The 26,265-nt window shown below is 47.3% G+C and overlaps 1 protein-coding gene across 2 annotated transcripts in view; it reads left to right on the top strand.

Moving 5' to 3' along the window:
* The window catches only part of LOC106601277 (collagen alpha-1(XI) chain), an 83,312-nt gene that overhangs the window by 23,701 nt on the left and 33,346 nt on the right, over positions 1-26,265 (top strand). The window contains exons 5-20 of one of the 2 annotated variants that reach the window (XM_045715122.1): positions 3,741-3,863; positions 5,638-6,045; positions 7,029-7,148; positions 7,288-7,407; positions 8,389-8,442; positions 8,654-8,695; positions 9,357-9,419; positions 11,324-11,398; positions 12,193-12,276; positions 12,401-12,457; positions 12,694-12,747; positions 13,866-13,919; positions 14,186-14,239; positions 15,057-15,110; positions 15,285-15,338; positions 18,936-18,980. In XM_045715122.1, the coding sequence (XP_045571078.1) occupies positions 3,741-3,863; positions 5,638-6,045; positions 7,029-7,148; positions 7,288-7,407; positions 8,389-8,442; positions 8,654-8,695; positions 9,357-9,419; positions 11,324-11,398; positions 12,193-12,276; positions 12,401-12,457; positions 12,694-12,747; positions 13,866-13,919; positions 14,186-14,239; positions 15,057-15,110; positions 15,285-15,338; positions 18,936-18,980 (1,461 nt within the window). The remainder of the gene's footprint in view (positions 1-3,740; positions 3,864-5,637; positions 6,046-7,028; positions 7,149-7,287; positions 7,408-8,388; positions 8,443-8,653; positions 8,696-9,356; positions 9,420-11,323; positions 11,399-12,192; positions 12,277-12,400; positions 12,458-12,693; positions 12,748-13,865; positions 13,920-14,185; positions 14,240-15,056; positions 15,111-15,284; positions 15,339-18,935; positions 18,981-26,265) is intronic. The other variant, XM_045715123.1, reaches the window with a different exon arrangement.

Below are 26,265 nucleotides of genomic sequence, written 5' to 3'. Positions count from 1 at the left end.
GGGCCGTGTTGACCTGGATGAGGCTGGTACTGTGGGAGAAGTTGGCCTTGTTCGCAGGCCCGTTCTGTTCCCAGGACCTGGTTCTGTTCCAGGAGGGATCCAGAGGGCCAGTGTTCCGGCCCAGTTCCCCCAGCGTGGGAGAACATAGTGTGGGAGCTTGGGGACGGTGGTCAGCCCCTAATGCCTCTATTGCTTCCAGATTTCCTTCAAATGACTGTTGGTGTTGTTTACCCACGTGCAGAGCCACGGACACAAGAATGTGCACGTAAATACTGTACGCACACACACACACACACACACACACACACACACACACACACACACACACACACACACACACACACACACACACACACACACACACACACACACACACACACACACACACACACACACACACACACACACACACACACACACGTACACATACTAAAGCAATCATTTAACTGTCCACAAGTCTGAATGTATTGTCTGGGCTCTCTATGGGCTGTTTGTGTGCTTTTGCCACGTCTAACGCTTAGATATGATCCAGCTCAGTGTTTATGTGTGAACAACATCTGGCCGTGTCTGTCTGTCTGTATTAATCATTGTATTATTGCTGTGAGTAATCAGCCCTCTTTAGAAAACATTCAGAGTTTTGGTGTTGGTTTGGCTTGATGTTGGGTTGTTATCAAGCGTGTCTTAAAAGGGCAGATTTGATATTGATAGAGGAATCTCATGGATAGCTGGAGAGATTGGAAATGCTGCCTTAATTAGTCAAGGTCTGTCTGTTGTAGATGCATTTCTTCCTTTCTGATGATTGTATTCAGATGTTTTAACATCTGTTGCCCTGCAGGCTAGTAAGGAGCTAAGTATTTCTTCATGTTTTACTGAAGTGAGGTGAGGTGTAGTCATATTCAGTGCAGTATGTGTTGTTGTTGATGTTGTTGTTGTTAGGGGTTCAAGCAGCGAAACAGGTAATACCCTATTGTATTTCTTCTGGTTCATTATTATTATACTGGATTCTTCCCCCAAGGAAAATAACATGCAATTCCTGTGAGATGGTAAGTCTAGGAGGACACAACTTGGCATGATGGTAACGGCCCATGGGTCACACCCTCTCAAGCAATCCCATGCAAATTTGCCACATTGTGGCACTATAACAAGCGATTGAAATTGCAAAATTTTAAAGCTCATGCTACTCACCCTGTGTGATGGAGAGTCATGAAATTTGGTACATAGGTCCCACTGCTCATAAGGAACAAATTTGCCTCATGGACCTATAAGGTCCGCCATGATACATTTTCCGCCATTTAGAATGATGTGAAAAACACTTAAAACGCTACTCCTCTGTCACCGAATGACTGATCTGCACATAAATGGATATATGGCATCTATGGAACAAGCTCTATCAACGTACTATTTTTTCAGTATAGTATGTCAAACAACATGGCAACTACTGACCAATAAACATTCACATGGACCTGATCTGGCACATAAATACATATAAATCAGACACAGATATTCGTATTGTAATTCAACTTGGTACATATGTTCCAAACACGGTTTAGACTCAACATATGCAAGCACATTTAGATCAACCACATGGTGGCGCTTTAACGGGCACATATTTATATTTCTTGATCTATTTGACTCAGAGTGATGAAATTTGGTACACATGCTCAGGGATATTAGTCTAGCTAACATGTAAAATATGGTTCATTTTGGCACTGTTGGACAGGAAAATACATTAATGCAAGCTCATTGGCTCATAGCAGCCATATTGTTTGAGCTAGAGTCATGTAAAATAGAAGAAGCCACTTAAAGTGGTCAATATCATAAAAAATAGTTCAAAATACATTAAACTCATATAGCATGATCTCATTGATTTTTCGTTTGGATATTTGCAAAGTGTGGTAAGGAGTACAGAGTACAGCTCATCCTTGGGCGATGTGTCCAATTTGTCTTGATGGTGGCACAGTGGGCCCACAGCTTGAACCCCGACATTGCTGCTTGCAGCTATATTCATTGTTGTTGTTGTGCATAAACCTGTAGGTCCTATTAGCCCAGAGAGATACAGACTGTATAACAGTGCTACAAAGGAGTGTTTGATGACTCCTAGTTCAGGCCAGTTCTAGACAGTGTTTATGGAGTGAGATCTCATTAGTGGAGAAGAGGTAAAGTCCGTTCACTGTGGCTTTAACAAGGTCTATATAATACATCCTTAATTGGCTGCTATGAAAGTGGAAAGGGAAAAGAGAATACCACAACTGAAGGTATTCAACTGAAATGTATCTTCCACATTTAACCTAACCCCTCTGAATCAATACCAGCTAACTAGCACCACAGCAAGCCCACACTTCCAACCACTCTAGTCCTATGTTAGTCAATGGAGCAGCTCTATTGGCTGGAATGTTGGTATCAAAGATCCATTACATTGTATACAGAGTATCCAATTGTACTAGTCTGCTGGAGATTCTTCTTTCTTCAGTGGAGCTGAGTCTGTGTGTCGCTATGGGAACTAGACAGTACAGTGTGACTGTGATCTGATGCTGTTTGTTGGTTTTTGTCATCAGCACTTAAGAGGAGGAACTGTATTTTTTTATTTAACCTTTATTTAACTAGGTAAGTCAGTTAAGAACCAATTCTTATTTACAATGACAGCCTACTGGGGAACAGTGGGTTAACTGCCTTGTTCAGGGGCAGAACGACAGATTTTTACCTTGTCAGCTCAGGGATTCGATACAGCAACCTTCCAGTTACTGGCCCGACGCTCTAACCACTAAGCTACCTGCCGCCTCGCTCCCAGACTGTGGTCTAAGTCATCTACACACATATTCTCCTCAGATATTTGCAGCCACTGTAATGTGCTGATAAATGGATAAGGATGACTCCATGTCTAGAGATGTGCTCTGTGGCTCTGTACTGTAATGCTGTACATCTGCTGCGCAGGGACAAAGTAGTCACGAAACTGACCAGCCGGCCGGCGCCAGCTAGGGGGAGTGGGGAGGGATACAGTACCAAAGGTGGAACAGGGCCTTTGATCTTTGGCTGAGAATCTCTCTCTCTCTCTCTCTCTCTCTCTCTCTCTCTGAAAAGGTGTGGTAGAATTTGATGTTGATTGGGTTTTCATCTCTGGAGCATTAACTGTAACCTAGTAGTTTATGTTGGCTAAATATTGGCCTGAGATCTGTGCTCGGTGAGATCTGAGTGAAGCACTAATAAAAAGTGTGTGTGTGAGGGGGGGGTTGGCGAGGTCTCTCTGTGTGTTTATGTGTACACACACTCTGGCCCTCCGAGGCAAGCTGGGGATGTAAAGGGGTGTTTGAAATGGGAGTGTGATGGAAGTATTTGACTGTTATGTGTACACTCAGCACCCTGCTAGAAGCCTGGGAACAGAGGGGCTGTGGGAGCAGCAGTCACAGTAGTATTGGCCATTTTATACACACAGGATATTCACATATGAAACGGCTTCAGCTCTATTAAACACATTCTCTTAGAGGTATGGCAACATCCTACTAAGCATTCCATTTCCCAGCCATTTTCAGCCTGGTCCTCCGAGGCCATCGCAGTGCTTCTCATAGACTGCAATGTCAGAGTGATGTGCTGATCCTTTCTGTCCCTGTATGTTTGTCTGTGAGGTCAACATGATGCTTTTATGTTTTTCTGTATGCTTGTCTGCCTGCCTTTCTGTGTGTGTGTGTGTGTGTGTGTGTGTGTGTGTGTGTGTGTGTGTGTGTGTGTGTGTGTGTGTTTTCCAGGGAGAGATCCAGCAGTTGTTGATTCTGGAGGACGCCCAGGCTGCGGCTGACTACTGCCTGCACTACATCCCTGACTGTGACTCTCCCCTGTCCTACAACAGACAGGCCCAGGACCCTGAGCAGGTCAGTACTCCAGCCACCAGGGGGAGACACCCTCTGACATACACCCACTCTCTCTCTTCTTTCATATGTGTATGCAATGAAATAATCTGTTATACAGTAGTTGATGATGTGGGTTTCTGGCTGCTAGCAAAGAAACCAGGTTGGAATTCCATCTGTAGTTAGTGAACAGGGACGCTAACATGACACACACAACCTTACAACCTCAGTAAAACTGCAAATGAACACAAAGACATGGATTGCGTTCCACACCTTCAATAAAACCCAGATGGTCCCTGATCATAATTTGATTATGGAACAGAGAGTGTATTTGTCTGGACTGCTTTAGGGTGCTTTAGAACTCACGTAGCGATATTTCCAGTTTGAGTTCTCTCTATGCTGGCTTAGTCAGGGCTCAACATTTCAGAGATACAGTTTTATGTTGAGGCTTTGTGCAGGTCCTGACGACACAGCACAGTGCTGGCCGCTACAGCTGCTTCCCTAGCCCCTTGTTTCTCAGCCAACAGATAAAACGATGAACAAGCAGCATGCATATCAATAGTGTCTGCCAGAGACCTGCCCAGCCCCGCCCTCTGTAGCCCAGCCAATCCCAGCCTTGGCCATGTACTGAATCACATGATTTATCACTACCCAGTCTTCACGGCCTAGGGGCCCGGAACACACCACTAAAACACAGGGAGGCCAGGCCAGAGAAGAATGAGACATCAGTCAGTCAGCATCAGAAGAAGCTCCTCTCCCTGTCTTTGATAGTGAGCCAGCAGCAGAGTGGTGCATCTCTCCCTTGGCTGTGTTGAGCTGCTTCAGCTTGAACACACACAGCCAGGAGCCCCGTAAATCTCACAGGATATCACCACTCTGGCTCTTCCCCTCTTCACCGGGCCTGCTTGGGCAATGGGAGAGATGAGTTATATTATGATGTATGTGTGTGTCTTTATGTTGGAGAAAAGTGTTTTGGAGAGAGGGAGAGAGGAAAAGTAAGAAACATTGATGCATGCGGCCCGCAGGGAGATGCTGTCAGGGTCTGTGAGAACAGTGTTCTGCGTGTAGCCTCCTACGCCTGGCTTTGTGTCTGTGTCTGGGTGTGTCCAATTCCTGGCGCTGCTCCTGGGACTGTCCATCAGTGTCTATCAGACTTAGAGCGTGTTGGCTATTCTAGATCTACAGCTGAGAAACCTGCTCTGTGTCCAAGACCTTGTCAGCATCACTCAATCTACTCACTTTATATCCTCCTCACACTGACCCTGTTTACAAACCATTACAATCTCATCAACGTATTTACCAGACCAGATCTTCAACAACGTTCTCATACAAAGGTCTTCAATAATAGTGACAGATATGGATGTGAGTTCAAAAAGGACATAAAATACATTTATGTTTACATATTTTAACAGCCCAACTGGGTCATAAACACACTGACCCCTGACCTCATGAGAAAGTATGTCCTTTCTGTTGACAGGCCAGTGGTAAACAGTGATAAATAAACAGTAGTCTCATTCAAGACTACTGTGTGTGTGTGTGTGTGTGTGTGTGTGTGTGTGTGTGTGTGTGTGTGTGTGTGTGTGTGTGTGTGTGTGTGTGTGTGTGTGTGTGTGTGTGTGTGTGTGTGTGTGTGTGTGTGAGTGTGTGTGTGTGGGAGTCATGATCTATGCCTGGCCCTACTGGATGTGTGCATAGTGCCTCTCTTCTCCTGGCATGTTATGTTTCAGGTATTTCACCATGTTGTTGTTTCTCTTGTTCGTGCCCCTCCTCCTCCCTTGTCCCCCCTTTTTCATAAAAGACCTCTCAACTTAAACCTGATCCCATGATACAAAGCAACGAGCCAGAGGAGCCAAAGAAACACTCCAAAAAAGACAGGAAAGGCAAAAAGGACAAAAAGAAGCGTGGCAAGAAGGGGAGGGGCAAGAAGGAGTCGAGGAAGAAGAGAAAAGAAGGAGAGGCGGGTCCAGAGGAGGAGGGTTTCGTCCAGGTGTCCACTGTTTTGCCTGTAAACCAATCCCAAGAAACCTACTATCCCACTGAAAAGCCATCTACGATGGAACTGTTCACTCCTGAAGCTGTCACCCCATCTGAAGCCCCTGACCAGACCACCATGATCCCAGAGAGGCCCACACACAGGCCTGACTCTGACATTGAGGACCCCTCTGTGGTGCCCAGTGCACTGCCTGAGTCAAAGGTCACTGAGGAGGTAGACTGAAAAGTTACAATGCAGCTCCCCCTCCCCATCCATCCCATCCCTAACAGAGCACTGACCCACTCTCCCAGAATGCCTCATCTACACCCTCTGTCAACCTGCTCCTCTCCTCACTATGACCTCTAACCTAACCAGCACTACCCTAATCACCTCCTCCTCTTCCAGGACTCACAATGGAACACAGAGAATCCCTGCATCCCTCTAGATCTAGATTAAGTAGAGTATGCAGACAATCTAGAATTTAGACTATGTTCTACACTGTGTTTTAACACATAGACAACTGTGACTCAATTGTCACAATAGTTGTTTATGGGTTGCAAGACATTTATATGAATCTAGTTGTGTTGATAACACTAGTTCTGCCTTTCGTAGTACCTGTAGTTGAACATACATTTCTGAGTAAGTGGTATGTATGAGGTGTTGTGTATTTTTCTGTGATATCTCCTTGACCTGAGAGTTTATGTCCTTACACAAACCCAGTCCAAACCTTTGATTTTAAAGCTATACATGTATCCAAAACAGTATGCCTCCTGTGTTGCATTGTCTTTCAAAAGTTGTTTTGTCAGCAAATATGTAGGTAAAAATAAGTCCCCATGATTGAAATATCTAAAGGTTATCATTTGCTACTTTTGCTAATTTGCTGAATTTGCTTATTTTCATACTCTGGCTGTAATGGCTGTCGTAATCCATGTCATGCTGCCATCACTACCTGGTTGTGAAATATTTCATCACCATAGGATAATTAATAACACACACTGAGGCTTGCTACATGTATGACCTGCCTATTCCCATAACCAACACCTGTGCTGCTAACTAGCTTAGCAAACTGTACGCTGTGATAGGCTGTGTAAAAAGGAAGCGCTGGGCAAATTCAGTGGACTGGGCAGAAAGAGAGACAGACAGACCATAATGTTGCCCAGTGTCTCCATGGTTTCTGTTGCCATGGTTCTGACCTTAAACGCTCTGGCCTTGTGCAGGAGGAGAGGCTGGACAAAAAGCCCCAGATGGAGGAGTTCCACGACAACTTCTACGGCGACCTGTACGATGACCTCGACGTCTCCATGGTAACAGTGGGTCCCAATATCAGCGATTACGAGGTCAGTTGAATTGAGATTTTTATATACTGTTCATACGGTGAAGCTCAGTTTTAGTATCACCGTCATGTACAGTAGCAGCTCAGTTATTAATGTGGTCATTGGATCATGTGATTTGCTGGCATGTTGTGTGGACTCGTAGGCTGTAGAGTACGAGGACATAAGTAACGAGACAGAGAACCAGGAGTATGAAGAGTATGAGACGTACGAGGACGGATATGGCTTTGCAGAGAGAGAGGGGGCTGATACCTGGGATGGAGAGGTAGGCCTCATCAATCATTCAGTTCAACTGTATTCACTCAGAGACTGCTGAGACTGCTGTACATGACCTACAACTGTATTCACTCAGAGACTGCTGAGACTGCTGTACATGACCTACAACTGTATTCACTCAGAGACTGCTGAGACTGCTGTACATGACCTACAACTATATTCACTCAGAGACTGCTGAGACTGCTGTACATGACCTACAACTGTATTCACTCAGAGACTGCTGAGACTGCTGTACATGACCTACAACTATATTCACTCAGAGACTGCTGAGACTGCTGTACATGACCTACAACTGTATTCACTCAGAGACTGCTGAGACTGCTGTACATGACCTACAACTATATTCACTCAGAGACTGCTGAGACTGCTGTACATGACCTACAACTGTATTCACTCAGAGACTGCTGAGACTGCTGTACATGACCTACAACTATATTCACTCAGAGACTGCTGAGACTGCTGTACATGACCTACAACTGTATTCACTCAGAGACTGCTGAGACTGCTGTACATGACCTACAACTATATTCACTCAGAGACTGCTGAGACTGCTGTACATGACCTACAACTGTATTCACTCAGAGACTGCTGAGACTGCTGTACATGACCTACAACTATATCCACTCAGAGACTGCTGAGACTGCTGTACATGACCTACAACTGCTGTACACACAGTAGGTCATCAATCACCTCACACGTCTGTTCATGTGTCTGTCCGTCTGTGTCTGTCTGTGTCTGTCTGTGTCTGTCTGTGTCTGTCTGTGTCTGTCTGTGTCTGTCTGTGTCTGTCGGTGTCTGTCTGTGTCTGTCTGTGTCTGTCGGTGTCTGTCGGTGTCTGTCTGTGTCTGTCTGTGTCTGTCTGTGTCTGTCTGTGTCTGTCTGTGTCTGTCTGTGTCTGTCTGTGTCTGTCGGTGTCTGTCTGTGTCTGTCTGTGTCTGTCTGTGTCTGTCTGTGTCTGTCTGTGTCTCAGGCCAGTGGCAGAGCACTGAAAGGAGAGAAGGGAGAGCCTGCCATCTTTGAACCGGTGAGCTTGAGTATTCAGACAGAATATTGCTCATGGAAATCAATTTTAGGCCCTTAAGATTTTATTTTAGGATTTTTCATTCAAGTCGGTGTTTTGTTCATGTAATCTTTATGACTCTATAAAGACTATATGGAGTATTTATGTTGAAATATCTCTGGTATGTACTGAATGTGTTTATATGTCATTGTCAAATCTCTGTGATGTTGTGCAGGGTACACTGGTGGAGGGAGCAGTCGGCCCTCCTGGACCAGAGGTAAGACCCCTGCTCCAAGTCATTACGACTACATTGATACTACATTGAAACTACATTGAAACTACATTGATACTACATTGATACTACATTGATACTACATTGAAACTACATTGATACTACATTGAAACTACCTTGATACTACCTTGAAACTACATTGATACTACATTGATACTACATTGATACTACATTGATACTACATTGAAACTACATTGAAACTACATTGAAACTACATTGAAACTACATTGAAACTACATTGATACTACATTGATACTACATTGCAACTACATTGCAACTACATTGATACTACATTGATACTACATTGAAACTACATTGATACTACGTTGAAACTACGTTGAAACTACGTTGATACTACGTTGATACTACGTTGAAACTATGTTGATACTACATTGCAACTACATTGATACTACATTGCAACTACATTGATACTACATTGATACTACATTGAAACTACATTGATACTACATTTAAACTACATTGATACTACATTGATACTACATTGATACTACATTGATACTACATTTAAACTACATTGAAACTACATTGATACTACATTGATACTACATTGATAACTTTTACTCCATTGTTTTGCCCATATTGATACTATGGATCAGTGCTGAGTGACTGTGTGTTTATTTTCCAGGGTATTCCAGGTGGACCAGGACCAATGGGCCCCCGAGGACCCAGTGGAGACCCAGGTGATTTGGTGAGTATCCTCCCCCGTGGAGTATTGACCCATAGTGGACTGTCCTCTGGGACAGTATGACCATAGTCAGGGTCCACAGGGACTGTCCTCTGGGACAGTATGACCATAGTCAGGGTCCACAGGGACTGTCCTCTGATACAGTATGACCATAGTCAGGGTCCACAGGGACAGTCCTCTGGGACAGTGTGACCATAGTCAGGGTCCACAGGGACTGTCCTCTGGGACAGTGTGACCATAGTCAGGGTCTACAGGGACTGTCCTCTGGGACAGTGTGACCACAATCAGGGTCCACAGGGACTGTCCTCTGGGATAGTGTGACCATAGTCAGGGTCCACAGGGACTGTCCTCTGGGACAGTATGACCATAGTCAGGGTCCACAGGGACTGTCCTCTGGGACAGTATGACCATAGTCAGGGTCCACAGGGACTGTCCTCTGGGACAGTATGACCATAGTCAGGGTCCACAGGGACTGTCCTCTGGGTTTGACCGAAACCACAGGTTGACCACAGCCTACACAGCAGGTCAGGAATGCTGTGACCTCACTGTGGTCTTGACCGTAACCTTGCTGGGCTTAAGGGACTGGTGATGACTCATGTGTGGGTTTTACCTAATTCACTCTGTTGGACTGTGTGTGTGTATGTGCGTGCCTTTGTGTGTTTGTGTTCCCTCCCTGAAAACAGCCTCAGTCCCACAGACACAAACCAACAGATGCTCAGTTGTCTCTAGTGATCTAAAGGATTTTTAACCATGTTGTTGTAGTAGAAAAACACGGAGGTCTTCCAGGTTTCACCTCAAATCAAACACATCAAATCAGATCATCAAACAAACGCTTTCTTCTTTCAAAACAGATCAGAAACAAATGTATAAACAGTGTTCCATAATCCTGCCTGTCTACAGTATTTCATCTTCATTGTTTGTTATGCCTTACAGTATACAACAGTATTCTCAGTGTGACAGATACTGCAGTAAAGGTTCCTATTGAGACAAAGGCCTTTGTCTCTGCTGCAGAGAGTCTAGGTGATTGACAGTTTGGGATTAGCTCATACCTCTAATTCTTTATGAGGTGCTTATGGGTACATTAGGCTTTTGATTGGGGCATCAAGCAGAAAATCATTCCCCTCCTCTCTAGAGACAACCTAATTGATATGAACCTAAGAGTGAGTGACATACCCTCTGGAACTGAAGCAGAGGTTGTTATAACAGAGATTGGATTTCAGGGATCATTCTCATGTGTTTAGCCTTACGTCCACTTTGGAACACTCCCACTTACAGGCCTATATTGTACATACTTGTGCTTACAGGCCTATACTGTACATACTTGGGCTTACAGGCCTATATTGTACATACTTGGGCTTACAGGCCTATAATGTACATACTTGGGCTTACAGGCCTATATTGTACATACTTGGGCTTACAGGCCTATATTGTACATACTTGGGCTTACAGGCCTATATTGTACATACTTCTGCTTACAGGCCTATATTGTACATACTTGGGCTTACAGGCCTATATTGTACATATTGTACATACTTGGGCTTACAGGCCTATATTGTACATACTTGTGCTTACAGGCCTATAATGTACATACTTGTGTTTACAGGCCTATAATGTACATCCTTGTGTTTACAGGCCTGTACTGTACATACTTGTGTTTACAGGCCTGTATTGTACATACTTGTGTTCACAAGCCTATAATGTACATCCTTGTGTTTACAGGCCTGTATTGTACATACTTGTGTTTACAGGCCTGTATTGTACATACTTGTGTTTACAGGCCTGTACTGTACAGACTTGTGTTTACAGGCCTGTACTGTACATACTTGTGTTGTTCACTGTATAAACCCTCATACAGTCATGACTAAAATCCTCCTCCCTCCCTCTCTCTCTCCCTCTGTCTCTCTCAGGGTCCTCCAGGACGTCCTGGTTTAGCTGGGGTTGATGGGATACCTGGTCCTCCAGGAACCATGCTGATGTTACCAGTAAGAATTAGATAAAACTCTCTTTATTTAAACTTACCTCAGCTGAACACACACTCATGTTCAGTCCCCATTGACTATGGCTGAATCCCAAATCACTCCCTTCCCCTCTGCCCTCAATTTGAGCGTTCATGCGTGCCTCCCCCATTTGCACAAGCGTCCAAAAGCTGAGGGAGAGAAAATTATCGAAGGTGTAGGTTAGACCCTCAGATAGCAGGGCTGCAGGCTTCAGGGCTGCAGGGCTGTAGGCTTTACTATCTTGACACGCTCTGCAATATGTTTGGAGTATGTGCAATTTCACACAAAAGATTGGAGAGGCGTACCTGATTATATGCCACGTGCATTTGTTTATGTCTGATTTTGAGACTTGACACAAATACCTACAAATTAAATATTTAACTCTTACTGAGGTTTATATCTTGTAAAACGACAGGAGGAATTTCATGCTTGTTTTATTATTTAAAAGTGGAACATGAATTGCTTCATTCAAGTCAGCAGTGTGTCCAGAAGTTGATGGGTTTATTGATCTCCTCGCCATTCTCTGGAAGTCACCCTCAGAGTTTCATCAGCAACACGTGACAACGGAGAGCCCTCCGAGCAAGTTGGTAGGGGTGAGGGGGTGGTTTGGGATTCCCCATATGTGAAGCTGTCCTGAGGTAGGGCAGTAACAGCTCTGAGCCACTAGGTGGAGCTGTGAGATTGAATGCTGATGAGGCCAGATTAAATCTACATTGTGTATTCCCATAGATTTATACCTCATGTATTTAGGTTGATCACTCTACCCCCTTCTCGTGTAGTTCCAACATGGTGGTGATTCTCAGAAGGGGCCTGTGGTGTCGGCCCAGGAGGCCCAGGCTCAGGCCATCCTGCAGCAGACCAAGGTAACGTCCACCTGTCCACTACAACTACAACTACAACTACAACCTGGAACATCATTACTCCCTTTACATTAGAAATGAGCCTTAACTTATCTAACAATGTCCTTCTTACCCTTGTTTATTCCAGATGTCGTTGAAGGGACCTCCAGGTCCACTGGGTCTTACAGGGCGACCTGGCCCACTGGTAGGATACCCACCTAGTTCAAACCAAAGGCCACAATCTTAAATTCTACTTTATTCTCTATCTACACCTAGCAGATACTCCCCTGTCTACAGTCCACCACAACCACATTGACCAAAGCCCCTTTTCTCTCCATGCACATACAAACAATCAGCAATCTGATCATCACTAATGTGACTTAACAGGCTATTCTTTATATGTCCTTGTTTGGTTTGACTGCCTTTCCTCTGGGTGTTTAGGGTCTTACTGGTCCCTCTGGACTTAAAGGTGACGCTGGAGAACATGGCCCAAGGGTAAGAGGATATTCTATTTTGACTTGCTACCATATAGCAGTCAAGGTCCATTTAGATTTTGATGTATCCTGTTGGTCTCACTCTCTCTCTGTCCCTCTCTCTGTCCTCCCCCTCTCTCTTCATCTCTCTCTTCCTTCTCTCCCCCTCTCTCTGTCTATTCTTTCTCTCTCCTTCTCCTCCCCCTCTCTCTGTCTATTCTGTCTCTCTCCTTCTCCTCCTCCTCCCCTCTCTGTCTATTCTCTCTCTCTCTCTCCCCCCTCTCTCTGTCTATTCTCTCTGTCCTCTTCCTCCCCCTCTCTGTCTGTTCTCTCTCTCTCTCCTCCTCCTCCCCCTCCCTCTGTCTATTCTCTCTCTCCTCCTCCCCCCTCTCTCTGTCTATTCTCTCTCTCCTCTTCCTCCCCCTCTCTGTCTGTTCTCTCTTTCTCCTCCTCCCCCCTCTCTCTGTCTATTCTCTCTCTCCTCCTCCCCCTCTCTGTCTATTCTCTCTCTCCTCCTCTTCCTCCCCCTCTCTGTCTATTCTCTCTCTCTCTCCTCCTCCCCCATCTCTCTGTCTATTCTCTCTCTCCTCTTCCTCCTCCCCCCTCTCTCTGTCTATTCTCTCTCCTCCTCTTCCTCCCCCTCTCTGTCTATTCTCTCTCTCTCCTCCTCCCCCTCTCTCTGTCTGTTCTCTCTCTCTCCTCCTCCCCCCTCTCTCTGTCTGTTCTCTCTCTCTCCTCCTCCTCCCCCTTCTCTCTGTCTATTCTCTCGCCTCTTCCTCGCCCCCTCTCTCTGTCTATTCTCTCTCTCCTCCTCTTCCTCCCCCTCTCTGTCTATTCTCTCTCTCTCTCCTCCTCCCCCCTCTCTCTGTCTGTTCTCTCTCTCTCCTCCTCCTCCCCCCTCTCTCTGTCTGTTCTCTCTCTCTCCTCCTCCTCCTCCCCTCTCTCTATTTTCACTCTCTCCTCCTCCTCCCTCCCTCTCTCTGTCTATTCTCTCTCTCCTCCTCCCCCCTCTCTCTGTCTATTCTCTCTCTCTCCTCCTCCCCCCCTCTCTCTGTCTATTCTCTCTCCTCTTCCTCCCCCTCTCTGTCTATTCTCTCTCTCTCCTCCTCCTCCCCCCTCTCTCTGTCTATTCATTCTCAGGGTCCCCGTGGTAACCCAGGTCCTGCAGGACTCAACGGGAAGTTAGGAAAGAGGGTGAGACTTAGTGAGCTGTGTGACATTGTCGTCATGCTCCAGAAACCCAACAGTGGACTGTAACTCTATACAGATGTTCTGAACTGTTGTTGTACTCCTTGATCAGATACAACCAACTGTTACTACAACACATCTTTTCTCTCTCGCCTTGCCTGTGCCTTCATTGACAGTAGTGTCAGTGGTAGTGTGTCGGTTAGGGTGAGTGTTTGGGTGTGCTGTGTCCCTTGCAGATGGCTGTGTTACCCTGTATGTGTGTCCTCTCCTAGGGCCGGGCCGGAACGGATGGAGGGCGCGGAGCACCGGGGGAGACAGGGGGAAAAGTAAGCTCCCTAAAATCACATTTCATCACAGTGCAGTGGGTGAAAATCAAAGTAAATTGTGTTAAGGCAGAACCTCCGCTGATCAGGTTTGTTTGTGTGTAGTGTACTGTACCTGCACAGTGGATAGTTTGTTTTGGAATGAACTGTACTACTGTTGTGTCTGGTAGTTAATCTGACTGATCCAATTTACTATGTGTTCTTGCGAGTTAGCAACAGGATTGTGAACGAATTAATGTTTCCACGGGAATTGTCGAATGAAGTCTTCATTTTCACTTGCTAAATAACCCTAGAGCTATCAGAGGTTCTAATAGTGAGTTTATTAGTCATATTGACCATGCCAGCGATTCAATAGTTTACAGCTGCAGGAAGAGCTTGGCAAATAAATGACGCTCCCCTGGACAGCAGTGTCTTCATCGGTCAGAACAGTGTTCCAGAACAGAACAGCTAACACTCTGGGCTCGCAGTCCCAGCCAGAGACACTACACACACACTCACGCGAGCACACACACACGCACACACACACACACACACACACACACACACACACACACACACACACACACACACGGAAGCCAGAGTATTAGCTGTTCTGTCCTGTTCTGTGCTAAAACACAGTTCTGACAGATAAAGACACTGCTGTTCACGCACACACACACGCACACACACTGTTCCCAGTCAGAGCTAATAACACACTGCCAGATGGGAGAGTCCATAGGGAAGGCATCTCAATCTATTGTGTGTGTGTGTCTGTGTGTGTGTGTGTGTCTGTGTTGTAACTATGTTTCGATGTCATGCTCTTGGGTCTATTTATCCTCAGGGGGACAGAGGCTTCGACGGACTGCCAGGTCTCCCAGGAAACAAGGGCCACAGAGTGAGTGAGGACTAGCAACCCAAGTTTCTACTGTCTGTCTTTCTCTCCTCCTGAGACTGTGTGCGTGTTTTGACATTTATGTGTGGGAAGCATTTGTGACTGCTGATGTGTTTAATGGCATTGAACATCAAGTCTACATATGCCTTACACAGTATATCATGTATTTTCTCCTAGGGGGAGAGAGGGAAGCCTGGACCACATGGGCCTGATGGAGAGTCAGGAGAAAAGGTGAGGACAAAAAGCAACCATAAATGTACTATAGGGTCCTGCGGAGTAACCATACCCAGCATCCCCTTCAGCAAAGTAACCATACCCAGCATCCCCTTCAGCAAAGTAACCATACCCAGCATCCCCTTCAGCAAAGTAACCATACCCAGCATCCCCTTCAGCAAAGTAACCATACCCAACATCCCCTTCAGCAAAGTAACCATACCCAACATCCCCTTCAGCAAAGTAACCATACCCAACATCCCCTTCAGCAAAGTAACCATACCCAGCCTCCCCTTCAGCAAAGTAACCATACCCACCATCCCGTTCAGCAAAGTAACCATATCCAACATCCCCTTCAGCAAAGTAACCATACCAGCATCCCCTTCAGCAAAGTAACCATACCCACCATCCCCTTCAGCAAAGTAACCATACCCAACATCCCCTTCAGCAAAGTAACCATACCCAGCATCCCCTTCAGCAAAGTAACCATACCCAACATCCCCTTCAGCAAAGTAACCATACCCAACATCCCCTTCAGCAAAGTAGCCATACCCAACATCCCCTTCAGCAAAGTAACCATACCAGCATCCCCTTCAGCAAAGTAACCATACCAGCATCCCCTTCAGCAAAGTAACCAAACCAGCATCCCCTTCAGCAAAGTAACCATATCCAACATCCCCTTCAGCAAAGTAACCATACCCAGCCTCCCCTTCAGCAAAGTAACCATACCCAGCATCCCCTTCAGCAAAGTAACCATACCAGCATCCCCTTCAGCAAAGTAACCCTACCAGCATCCCCTTCAGCAAAGTAACCATATCCAGCATCCCCTTCAGCAAAGTAACCATATCCAACATCCCCTTCAGCAAAGTAACCATATCCAACATCCCCTTCAGCAAAGTAACCATACCCAACATCCCCTTCAGCAAAGTAACCATACCCAGCATCCCCTTCAGCAAAGTAACCATACCCACCATCCCGTTCAGCAAAGTAACCATACCCAGCATCCCCTTCAGCAAAGTAACCATACCCAACATCCCCTTCAGCAAAGTAGCCATACCCAACATCCCCTTCAGCAAAGTAACCATACCAGCATCCCCTTCAGCAAAGTAACCATACCAGCATCCCCTTCAGCAAAGTAACCATACCCAGCATCCCCTTCAGCAAAGTAACCATACCAGCATCCCCTTCAGCAAAGTAACCATACCAGCATCCCCTTCAGCAAAGTAACCATATCCAACATCCCCTTCAGCAAAGTAACTATATCCAACATCCCCTTCAGCAAAGTAACTATATCCAACATCCCCTTCAGCAAAGTAACCATATCCAACATCCCCTTCAGCAAAGTAACCATATCCAACATCCCCTTCAGCAAAGTAACCATACCCAACATCCCCGTTCAGCAAAGTAACCATACCCAGCACCCCGTTCAGCAAAGTAACCATACCCAGCACCCCGTTCAGCAAAGTAACCATACCCAACATCCCCTTCAGCAAAGTAACCATACCCAACATCCCCTTCAGCAAAGTAACCATACCAGCATCCCCTTCAGCAAAGTAACCATACCCAGCACCCCGTTCAGCAAAGTAACCATACCCAACATCCCCTTCAGCAAAGTAACTATACCCAACATCCCCTTCAGCAAAGTAACCATACCCAGCATCCCCTTCAGCAAAGTAACCATACCCAACATCCCCTTCAGCAAAGTAACCATATCCAGCATCCCCTTCAGCAAAGTAACCATATCCAACATCCCCTTCAGCAAAGTATCCATACCCAGCCTCCCCTTCAGCAAAGTAACCATACCCAACATCCCTTTCAGCAAAGTAACCATACCCAACATCCCCTTCAGCAAAGTAACCATACCCAACATCCCCTTCAGCAAAGTAACCATACCCAGCATCCCCTTCAGCAAAGTAACCATACCAGCATCCCCTTCAGCAAAGTAACCATACCCAGCATCCCCTTCAGCAAAGTAACCATACCCAACATCCCCTTCAGCAAAGTAACCATACCAGCATCCCCTTCAGCAAAGTAACCATACCCAACATCCCTTTCAGCAAAGTAACCATACCCAACATCCCCTTCAGCAAAGTAACCATACCCAACATCCCCTTCAGCAAAGTAACCATACCCAGCATCCCCTTCAGCAAAGTAACCATACCCAGCATCCCCTTCAGCAAAGTAACCATACCAGCATCCCCTTCAGCAAAGTAACCATACCCAGCATCCCCTTCAGCAAAGTAACCATACCAGCATCCCCTTCAGCAAAGTAACCATACCCAGCATCCCCTTCAGCAAAGTAACTATACCAGCATCCCCTTCAGCAAAGTAACCATACCCAGCATCCCCTTCAGCAAAGTAACCATACCCAGCATCCCCTTCAGCAAAGTAACCATACCCAGCATCCCCTTCAGCAAAGTAACCATACCAGCATCCCCTTCAGCAAAGTAACCATACCCAGCATCCCCTTCAGCAAAGTAACCATACCAGCATCCCCTTCAGCAAAGTAACCATACCCAACATCCCCTTCAGCAAAGTAACCATACCAGCATCCCCTTCAGCAAAGTAACCATAACCAGCATCCCCTTCAGCAAAGTAACCAAACCAGCATCCCCTTCAGCAAAGTAACCATACCCAACATCCCCTTCAGCAAAGTAACCATACCAGCATCCCCTTCAGCAAAGTAACCATAACCAGCATCCCCTTCAGCAAAGTAACCATACCCAACATCCCCTTCAGCAAAGTAACCATACCAGCATCCCCTTCAGCAAAGTAACCATAACCAGCATCCCCTTCAGCAAAGTAACCATACCCAGCCTCCCCTTCAGCAAAGTAACCATACCCAGCCTCCCCTTCAGCAAAGTAACCATAACCAGCATCCCCTTCAGCAAAGTAACCATACCAGCATCCCCTTCAGCAAAGTAACCATACCCAGCATTCCCTTCAGCAACGTCCTGGAAACATGGACCCCATGGGCAGAAACAGAATTTGAATTCCATTTCTATGTGTGCTGTATGTTGAAACCAGAGCCACATACCGTTCTGTATAATATACGTACATACATATTATACGAAAAGTACAAAAATGTATGCGCTCACTAATGTAACTCTGAACAGGAGCGTCTGCTAAATGATAAAAATGTCAAATGTATTATGCTATACATGTGGATCCAGTTGAAACCACTTTTCCATGAGGCAAGGTAAAAGTGAAGGACGCCATTACCATGATCGGTAGAGGAAATTCTCCTACAGTACCACAGTTGAGCAAAGCACCCAGATCAAAGCACTCACCATTGAGATGAAATTGAAAAACCTTGAATGTTTAAGACATCTCTATCGTTCTGGCTTTAGTTCACTCAACAAGCAGCAATGCAAATATCAATTATTAAAATCCAGTGAAGATTATAAATTAATTTCAGACACATTTTCGGCTATTGATGATGAATTGTGGTCAGGACAAGGCATGTTAGTTATGTGAAAGGCGGGATAGAGGATGGGTGTGATGTATTACGTAGACATATCTGTCAGTCAACTGATTTCTTTAATAGGACAGAGAGGCACATGAAGAGAGGACAGTATTCTCTCTCTGTTGACTCTTTCTCGTGTCATTTGTTAGGGTTTAGATGGACCCGTAGGGCCGAGTGGACAGCCCGGTGAACCTGTGAGTAAACACGTCACACACACACACACACACACACACACACACACACACACACACACACACACACACACACACACACACACACACACACACACACACACACACACACACACACACACACACACACGTTCCTCCACCCCACAGGCGGCTCTATGACCGCGGTATGCCCAGGCTGATTCACACTCCATCTTTATCCCAGCAGGTGAGGAGGAGGCCCAGTGGGGCTCTGCCTCTCTAAATGGATCACCCAGCGACCAAAGAAATAGAGGACTGTATTAGACATGTTAGGAGGGCTGTGTTAAGGCGCACGCTGAATGTGGATCTACTGATCATCAGCGTGCTGTTGAGGCCGTCTGAGTCAGAATCGTGCGAAAATGTCATTTTCCGTGATTCTACATGTAAAATCGGTTTGCACTCAGTTCACATCTACAGTACTCTCTGCAGGCAAACGCTATTGGTGTGTCCGAGCCCTTAACTACAGAGACTCAGGGAAATAGAGGAGCTGAGGGTTTGGATGAGAGAAAGAGGGGAAGTGAGGGGGGAAGGGGGAGAGAGGGAGGGAGATAAATGTGAGAGAGGAATTCAGTGGGTGGTGAATGAGATAAGAGCGAGTTAGAGAGTGAGGGAAAGCGAGATGGTAGAGATGAAATCCTGGCCTGAATGATTATATTTCCATATCAATCACTTCAAGGGAGATCACAGATGTGGCTTTGGAACAGGTGGCTTGGCCGAGGTACAAAGAGCGATGCTGACAAAAACAACACACGCAGAGACACCCCCCCAAACCGCTTCGTCTCTCCTCACAGACACACACACTCACTCTCACACAAATACACACTTGCCCATATGTGCACAGGCTCATTAACTCGCTCTTCCTCAGACACTCACACACACATACACACACACACAGACACACACACTCAAACATACTTACAATATTTCTCAAACACACACACACAAATGCATGATGAGCACACAGAAACACACCAACACGCACACAGACACACATATATACTGTATATACAGTTCCAGTCAAAAGTTTGGACACACCTACTCATTCAAGGGTTTTTCTTTATTTTTCAAATGTTTTACATTGTAGAATATTAGTGAAGACATCAAAACTATGAAATAACACATGGAATCATGTAGTAACCAAAAAAGTGTAGTAACCTGAAAATTTCAACAACTTTGAAAGTTTCTTCAAGTGCAGTCGCAAAAACCATCAAGCGCTATGATGAAACTGGCTCTCATGAGGACCGACACAGGAAAGGAAGAGCCAGAGTTACCTCTGCTGCAGAGGATAAGTTCCTTAGAGTTAACTGCACCTCAGAAATCGCAGCCCAAATAAATTCTTCACAGAGTTCAAGTAACAAACACATCTCAACATCAACTGTTCAGAGGAGACTGTGTGAATCAGGCCTTCATGGTTGAATTGCAGCAAATAAACCACTACTAAAGGACACCAATAATAAGAAGAGACTTGCTTGGGCCAAGAAACACGAGCAATGAACAAGACCGGTGGAAATCTATTCTTTGGTCTGATGATGTCACGCCCTGACCAGGTGAACTCAGGTATTTTGGTCAGGGTGTGTCATGTTGGATATTTTTCCTTGGTTTGTTTTCTATGTTTGCGTTATAGCCTTGTGTGAGCTCTATGTGGTGTATTTCTATGTTGGGTTCTGTCGATTCCCAATCAGAGACAGCTGTCGCTAGTTGTCTCTGATTGGGATCACATTTAAGTTCCTTTTTCCCCCACGCTGTTTGTGGGGTGTTGTCTCTTTGTTTTGAGCAGTTAACGTATCGGCATTTTTTGGTTTTGTGTACGTGTTTATTTCAGTGTTAAGAATAAACATGTGTTCGCTCCCAGCTGCGCTTTGGTCCTCTTCCTCATCACCCGACGACGAACATTACAGAACACCCCACCAAACCAGGACCAAGCAGCGGGAGGATAAGGAGCGCGAGAGATGGGCTCGCGATAGGAAGGAGTTCTGGACCTGGGAGGAGATCATGTTGGGGAAAGGACCCTGGTGAAAGGATTCCCAGGTCGAGGAGGTAAAGCCAGCCGGTGGACGGAGTCGCAGGCGGCAGTCGAGGAGGCCCGGAAGACACCCCCAAGAAAATGTTGGGGGGGGGGGGGGGCTAATGGGGTGGTCCGGAAGGGCAGAGGAAGAGCCCAGACCACTGCTCTCATGGGGGATGACGGCGAAGGAGGAGACGAAGATGAGGCGGTTGATGGAGGACCTGCTGAGGGAAGATCTGGAGGAGGAGCCATGGGATGCGGAGTTGCGCGCTGTGTCGCCAGTGCGCCCGCACAGCCCGGTGCGTCCGGTGGACATGCCCAGCACATGCCGTGCTAGGATGGGCATCCAGCCAGGACGAGTGGCTAAACCGGCTCCACGCTTCAGTTCACCAGTGCGTGTTCACAGTCCTGTCTGGCCCGTTCCTGTTCCCCGCACCAAGCCCACGGTGCGTTCCACAGTCCTGTCCGGCCCGTCCCTGCTCCCCGCACCAAGCCATGGGAAGCGGAGTTGCGCGCTGTGTCACCAGTGCGCCCGCAGAGCCCGGTGCGTCCGGTGGACATGCCCAGCACATGCCGTGCTAGGATGGGCATCCAACCAGGACGAGTGGCTAAACCGGCTCCACGCTTCAGTTCACCAGTGCGTGTTCACAGTCCTGTCTGGCCCGTTCCTGTTCCCCGCACCAAGCCCGCGGTGCGTGTCCACAGTCCTGTCCGGCCCGTCCCTGCTCCCCGCACCAAGTCAGTGGTGCGTGTCCCCAGTCCGGCCCGGCCCGTTCCTGCTCCCCGCACCAAGTCAGTGGTGCGTGTCCCCAGTCCGGCCCGGCCCGTCCCTGCTCCCCGCACCAAGCCAGTGGTGCGTGTCCCCAGTCCGGCCCGGCCCGTTCCTGCTCCCCGCACCAAGCCAGTGGTGCGTGTTCCCAGTCCGGCCCGGCCCGTCCCTGCTCCCCGCACCAAGTCAGTGGTGCGTGTCCCCAGTCCGGCCCGGCCCGTCCCTGCTCCCCGCACCAAGCCAGTGGTGCGTGTTCCCAGTCCGGCCCGGCCTGTCCCTGCTCCCCGCACCAAGTCAGTGGTGCGTGTCCCCAGTCCGGCCCGGCCCGTTCCTGCTCCCCGCACCAAGCCAGTGGTGTGTGTTCCCAGTCCGGCCCGGCCCGTCCCTGCTCCCCGCACCAAGTCAGTGGTGCGTGTCCCCAGTCCGGCCCGGCCCGTTCCTGCTCCCCGCACCAAGTCAGTGGTGCGTGTCTCCAGTCCGGCCCGGCCCGTTCCTGCTCCCCGCACCAAGCCAGTGGTGCGTGTTCCCAGTCCGGCCCGGCCCGTTCCTGCTCCCCGCACCAAGCCAGTGGTGCGTGTTCCCAGTCCGGCCCGGCCGGTTCCTGCTGCCCGCACCAAGCCAGTGGTGCGTGTTCCTAGTCCGGCACGGCCCGTGTCCGGTCCACCGGTGCCCAATCCTGTTCCGGTCGACGGATCCGCTCCGGAGCCTGAGCATGCCGCTCCACAGTGGTCCAGTCCGGGCCAGAGGGGTAGGGCTAAGGTGGAGGCGGGGGAAAGAACACGCCCGGGGCCAGAGCCTCCACCGAGGGTGAGGCGCCCACCCGGGTCCCCCCCCCCTAATAGACTTAAGTTTGGTGCGCCGGGAGTACGCACCGTTGGGGGGGGGTACTGTCACGCCCTGACCAGGTGAACTCGGGTATTTTGGTCAGGGTGTGTCATGTTGGGTATGTTTCCTTGCTTTGTTTTCTATGTTTGCGTTATAGCCTTGTGTGAGCTCTATGTGGTGTATTTCTATGTTGGGTTCTGTCGATTCCCAATCAGAGACAGCTGTTGCTAGTTGTCTCTGATTGGGATCACATTTAAGTTCCTTTTTCCCCCCACGCTGTTTGTGGGGTGTTGTCTCTTTGTTTTGAGCAGTTAACGTATCGGCATTTTTTGGTTTTGTGTACGTGTTTATTTCAGTGTTAAGAATAAACATGTGTTCGCTCCCAGCTGCGCTTTGGTCCTCTTCCTCATCACCCGACGCGGTTCCAACCGCCGTGTCTTTGTGAGACGCAGAGTAGGTGAACAGATTCTCTCCACATGTATGGTTCCCACTGTAAAGCATGGAGGAGGAGGTGTGGTGGTGTGGGGGTGCTTTGCTGGTGACACTGTTTGTGATTTATTTAGAATTCAAGGCACACTTAACCAACATGGCTACCACAGCATTCTGCAGTGACACGCCATCCCATCTGGTTTGCGCTTAATGGGACTATCATTTGTTTTTCAACATGACAATGACCCAACACACCTTCAGGCTGTGTAACCTGCCTAAATGACTACCGACCTGTAGCACTCACGTCTGTAGGCATGAAATGCTTGAAAGGCTGGTCATGGCTCACATCAACACCATTATCCCAGAAACCCTAGACCCACTCCAATTTACATACCGCACCAACAGATCCACAGATGATGCAATCTCTATTGCACTCAACACTGCCCTTTCACACCTGGACAAAAGGAACACCTATGTGAGAATGCTATTCATTGACTACAGCTCTGCGTTCAACACAATAGTGCCCTCAATGTTCATCCCTAAGCTAAGGACCCTGGGAGTAAACACCTCCCTCTGCAACTGGATCCTGGACTTCCTGACGGGCCGCCCCCAGGTGGTAAGTGTAGGTAACAACACATCCGCCACGCTGATCCTCAACACGCTGATCCTCAATCCTCAACATGCTCAGTCCCCTCCCCAGCTCCCTGTTCATTCATGACTGCATGTCCAGGCACGATTCCAACACCATCGTTAAGTTTGCTGATGACACAACAGTGGTAGGCCTGATCACCGACAATGATGAGACAGCCTATAGGGAGGAGGTCAGAGACCTGACCATGACCTGACCAAGGACAACAACCTCTCCTTCAACGTGATCAAGACAAAGGAGATTATTGTGGACTACAGGAAAGGAGGACCGAGCACGCCCCCATTCTCATCAATGGGGCTGTAGTGGAGCAGGTTGAGAGCTTCAAGTTCCTTCGCGTCCACATCCCCAACAAACTAACATGGGCCAAGCACACCAAGACAGTCGTGAAGAGGGCATGACAAAAACCTATTCCCCCTCAGGAGACTGAAAAGATTTGGCATGGGTCCTCAGATCCTCAAAATGTTTTACAGCTGCACCATCGAGAGCATCCTGACGGGTTGCATAACTGCCTGGTATGGCAACTGCTCGGCCTCTGACCGCAAGTCACTTCAGAGGGTAGTGCGTATGGCCCAGTACATCACTGGGGCCAAGCTTCCTGCCTTCCAGGACTTCTATACCAGGCGAAATCAGAGGAAGGCCCTATGAATTGTCGAAGACTCCAGCCACCCTAGTCATAGACTGTTCTCTCTGCTACCGCACGTCAACCTGTACCGGAGCGCCAAGTCTAGCTCCAAGAGGCTTCTAAACAGCTTCAACCCCCAAACCATAAGACTCCTGAACAGCTAATCAAATGGCTACCCAGACTATTGGCATCCCCCCCCCCCCCCATTCTATGCTGCTGCTACTCTCTGTTATTATCTATGCACTTTAATAACTCTACCTACATGTACATATTACCTCAATTACCTCGACACCGGTGCCCCCGCACATTGACTCTGAACCGGTACCCCCTGTATATAGCCCCGCTATTGTTATTTACTGCTGCTCTTTAATTATTTGATATTCTTATCTCTTACTTACATTTTATTTTTATTTTTTTTCTTAAAACTGCATTGTTGGGCTTGTAAGTAAGCATTTCACTGTAAGGTCTACAGTCCACCTGTTGTATTTGGCGCATGTGTCATGTTTGTCTGAAGAATGGGACCAAAGCGCTGCGTGGGTATCGTTCCACATTTTATTCTAACTGTGAAACTATGCAAGACTTACAAATAAACTAATGAACAAAACAACAAACCATGATGAAGAGGTGCAACATACACTTACTCAAAATACAATCTCCCACAAACACAGGTGGGAAAAACAACTACTTAAGTATGATCTCCAATTAGAGACAATGATGACCAGCTGCCTCTAATTGGAGATCATCCCAAAAAAACAACATAGAAATACAGAAAGAAGAACATGACAACATAGAAAATCTAAACTAGACACAACCCCGTCATGCCCTGACCTACTCTACCATAGAAAATAAAAGCTTCTATGGTCAGGATGTGACAGTACCCCCCCCCAAAGGTGCGGACTCTGAACGCAAAACATCTAACAAAAAAATGTAATTAAAAAAGGGAGGGTTAGGGTGGGTGTCTAATGTTGGTGGCGGCTCTGGTGCAGGACGAAGAACCCTCTCCTCCCGCGGATCCTCCTGTATCGGAGGCGGTTCTGGTGTGGGCCGAAGAACCCTCTCATCCTGCTTATCCGCCAGCATAGGAGGCGGCTCGGGTGCAGGACGACGAACCCTCTCCTCCTGCGAATCCAGCATCATAGGAGGCGGCTCCGGTTCGGGGCGTAGCCCCCGCTTCTCCCGCTGATCCCTCCGCTTTTATGTCACCGGACCGTGGCTCGTCGTCAGAGGAACTGGACCGTGGTTCATCGCCAGAGGCTCTGGACTGCAGACCGCCGCTGGAGACTCCGGACTGCAGACCGCCGCTGGAGACTCCAGACTGCAGACCACCGCCAAGGTGCAACATACACTTACTCAAAATACAATCTCCCACAAACCCAGGTGAGAAAAACAACTACTTAAGTATGATCTCCAATTAGAGACAACGATGACCAGCTGCCTCTAATTGGAGATCATCCCAAAAAAACAACATAGAAATACAGAAACAAGAACATGACAACATAGAAAATCTAAACTAGACACAAGCCCGTCACGCCCTGACCTACTCTACCATAGAAAATAAAAGCTTCTATGGTCAGGACGTGACAGCATGTGACAAATAAAATTGAATTTGATTTGATAAGGGCTATTTGACGAAGAAGGAGGGTGATGGAGTGCTTCATCAGATGACCTGGCCTCCACAATTTATTTCTTTATTGGGTTTTATTTAACCTTTATTTAACTAGGCAAGTCAGTTAAGAACAAATTCTTATTTACAATGACGGCCGACCAAAAGGCAAAATTCTTGCTGTGGGGATGGATGCTGGGATTAAAAATAAATAAATAAAATATAAATATAGGACAAAACGCATATCACGACAAGAGAGACAACACAACACTGACAACAACATGGTAGCAACACAATTTGGTAGCAGTCACCTGACCTCAACCCAATTGAGATGGTTTGGGATGAGTTGGACCACTGAGTGAAGGAAA

The sequence above is a fragment of the Salmo salar genome, chromosome ssa03, assembly GCF_905237065.1.
Source record: "Salmo salar chromosome ssa03, Ssal_v3.1, whole genome shotgun sequence".
NCBI lineage: Eukaryota > Metazoa > Chordata > Actinopteri > Salmoniformes > Salmonidae > Salmo > Salmo salar.
Note: the sequence above shows the minus strand (reverse complement) of the source record. Positions and strands in the feature narration are given on the sequence as shown.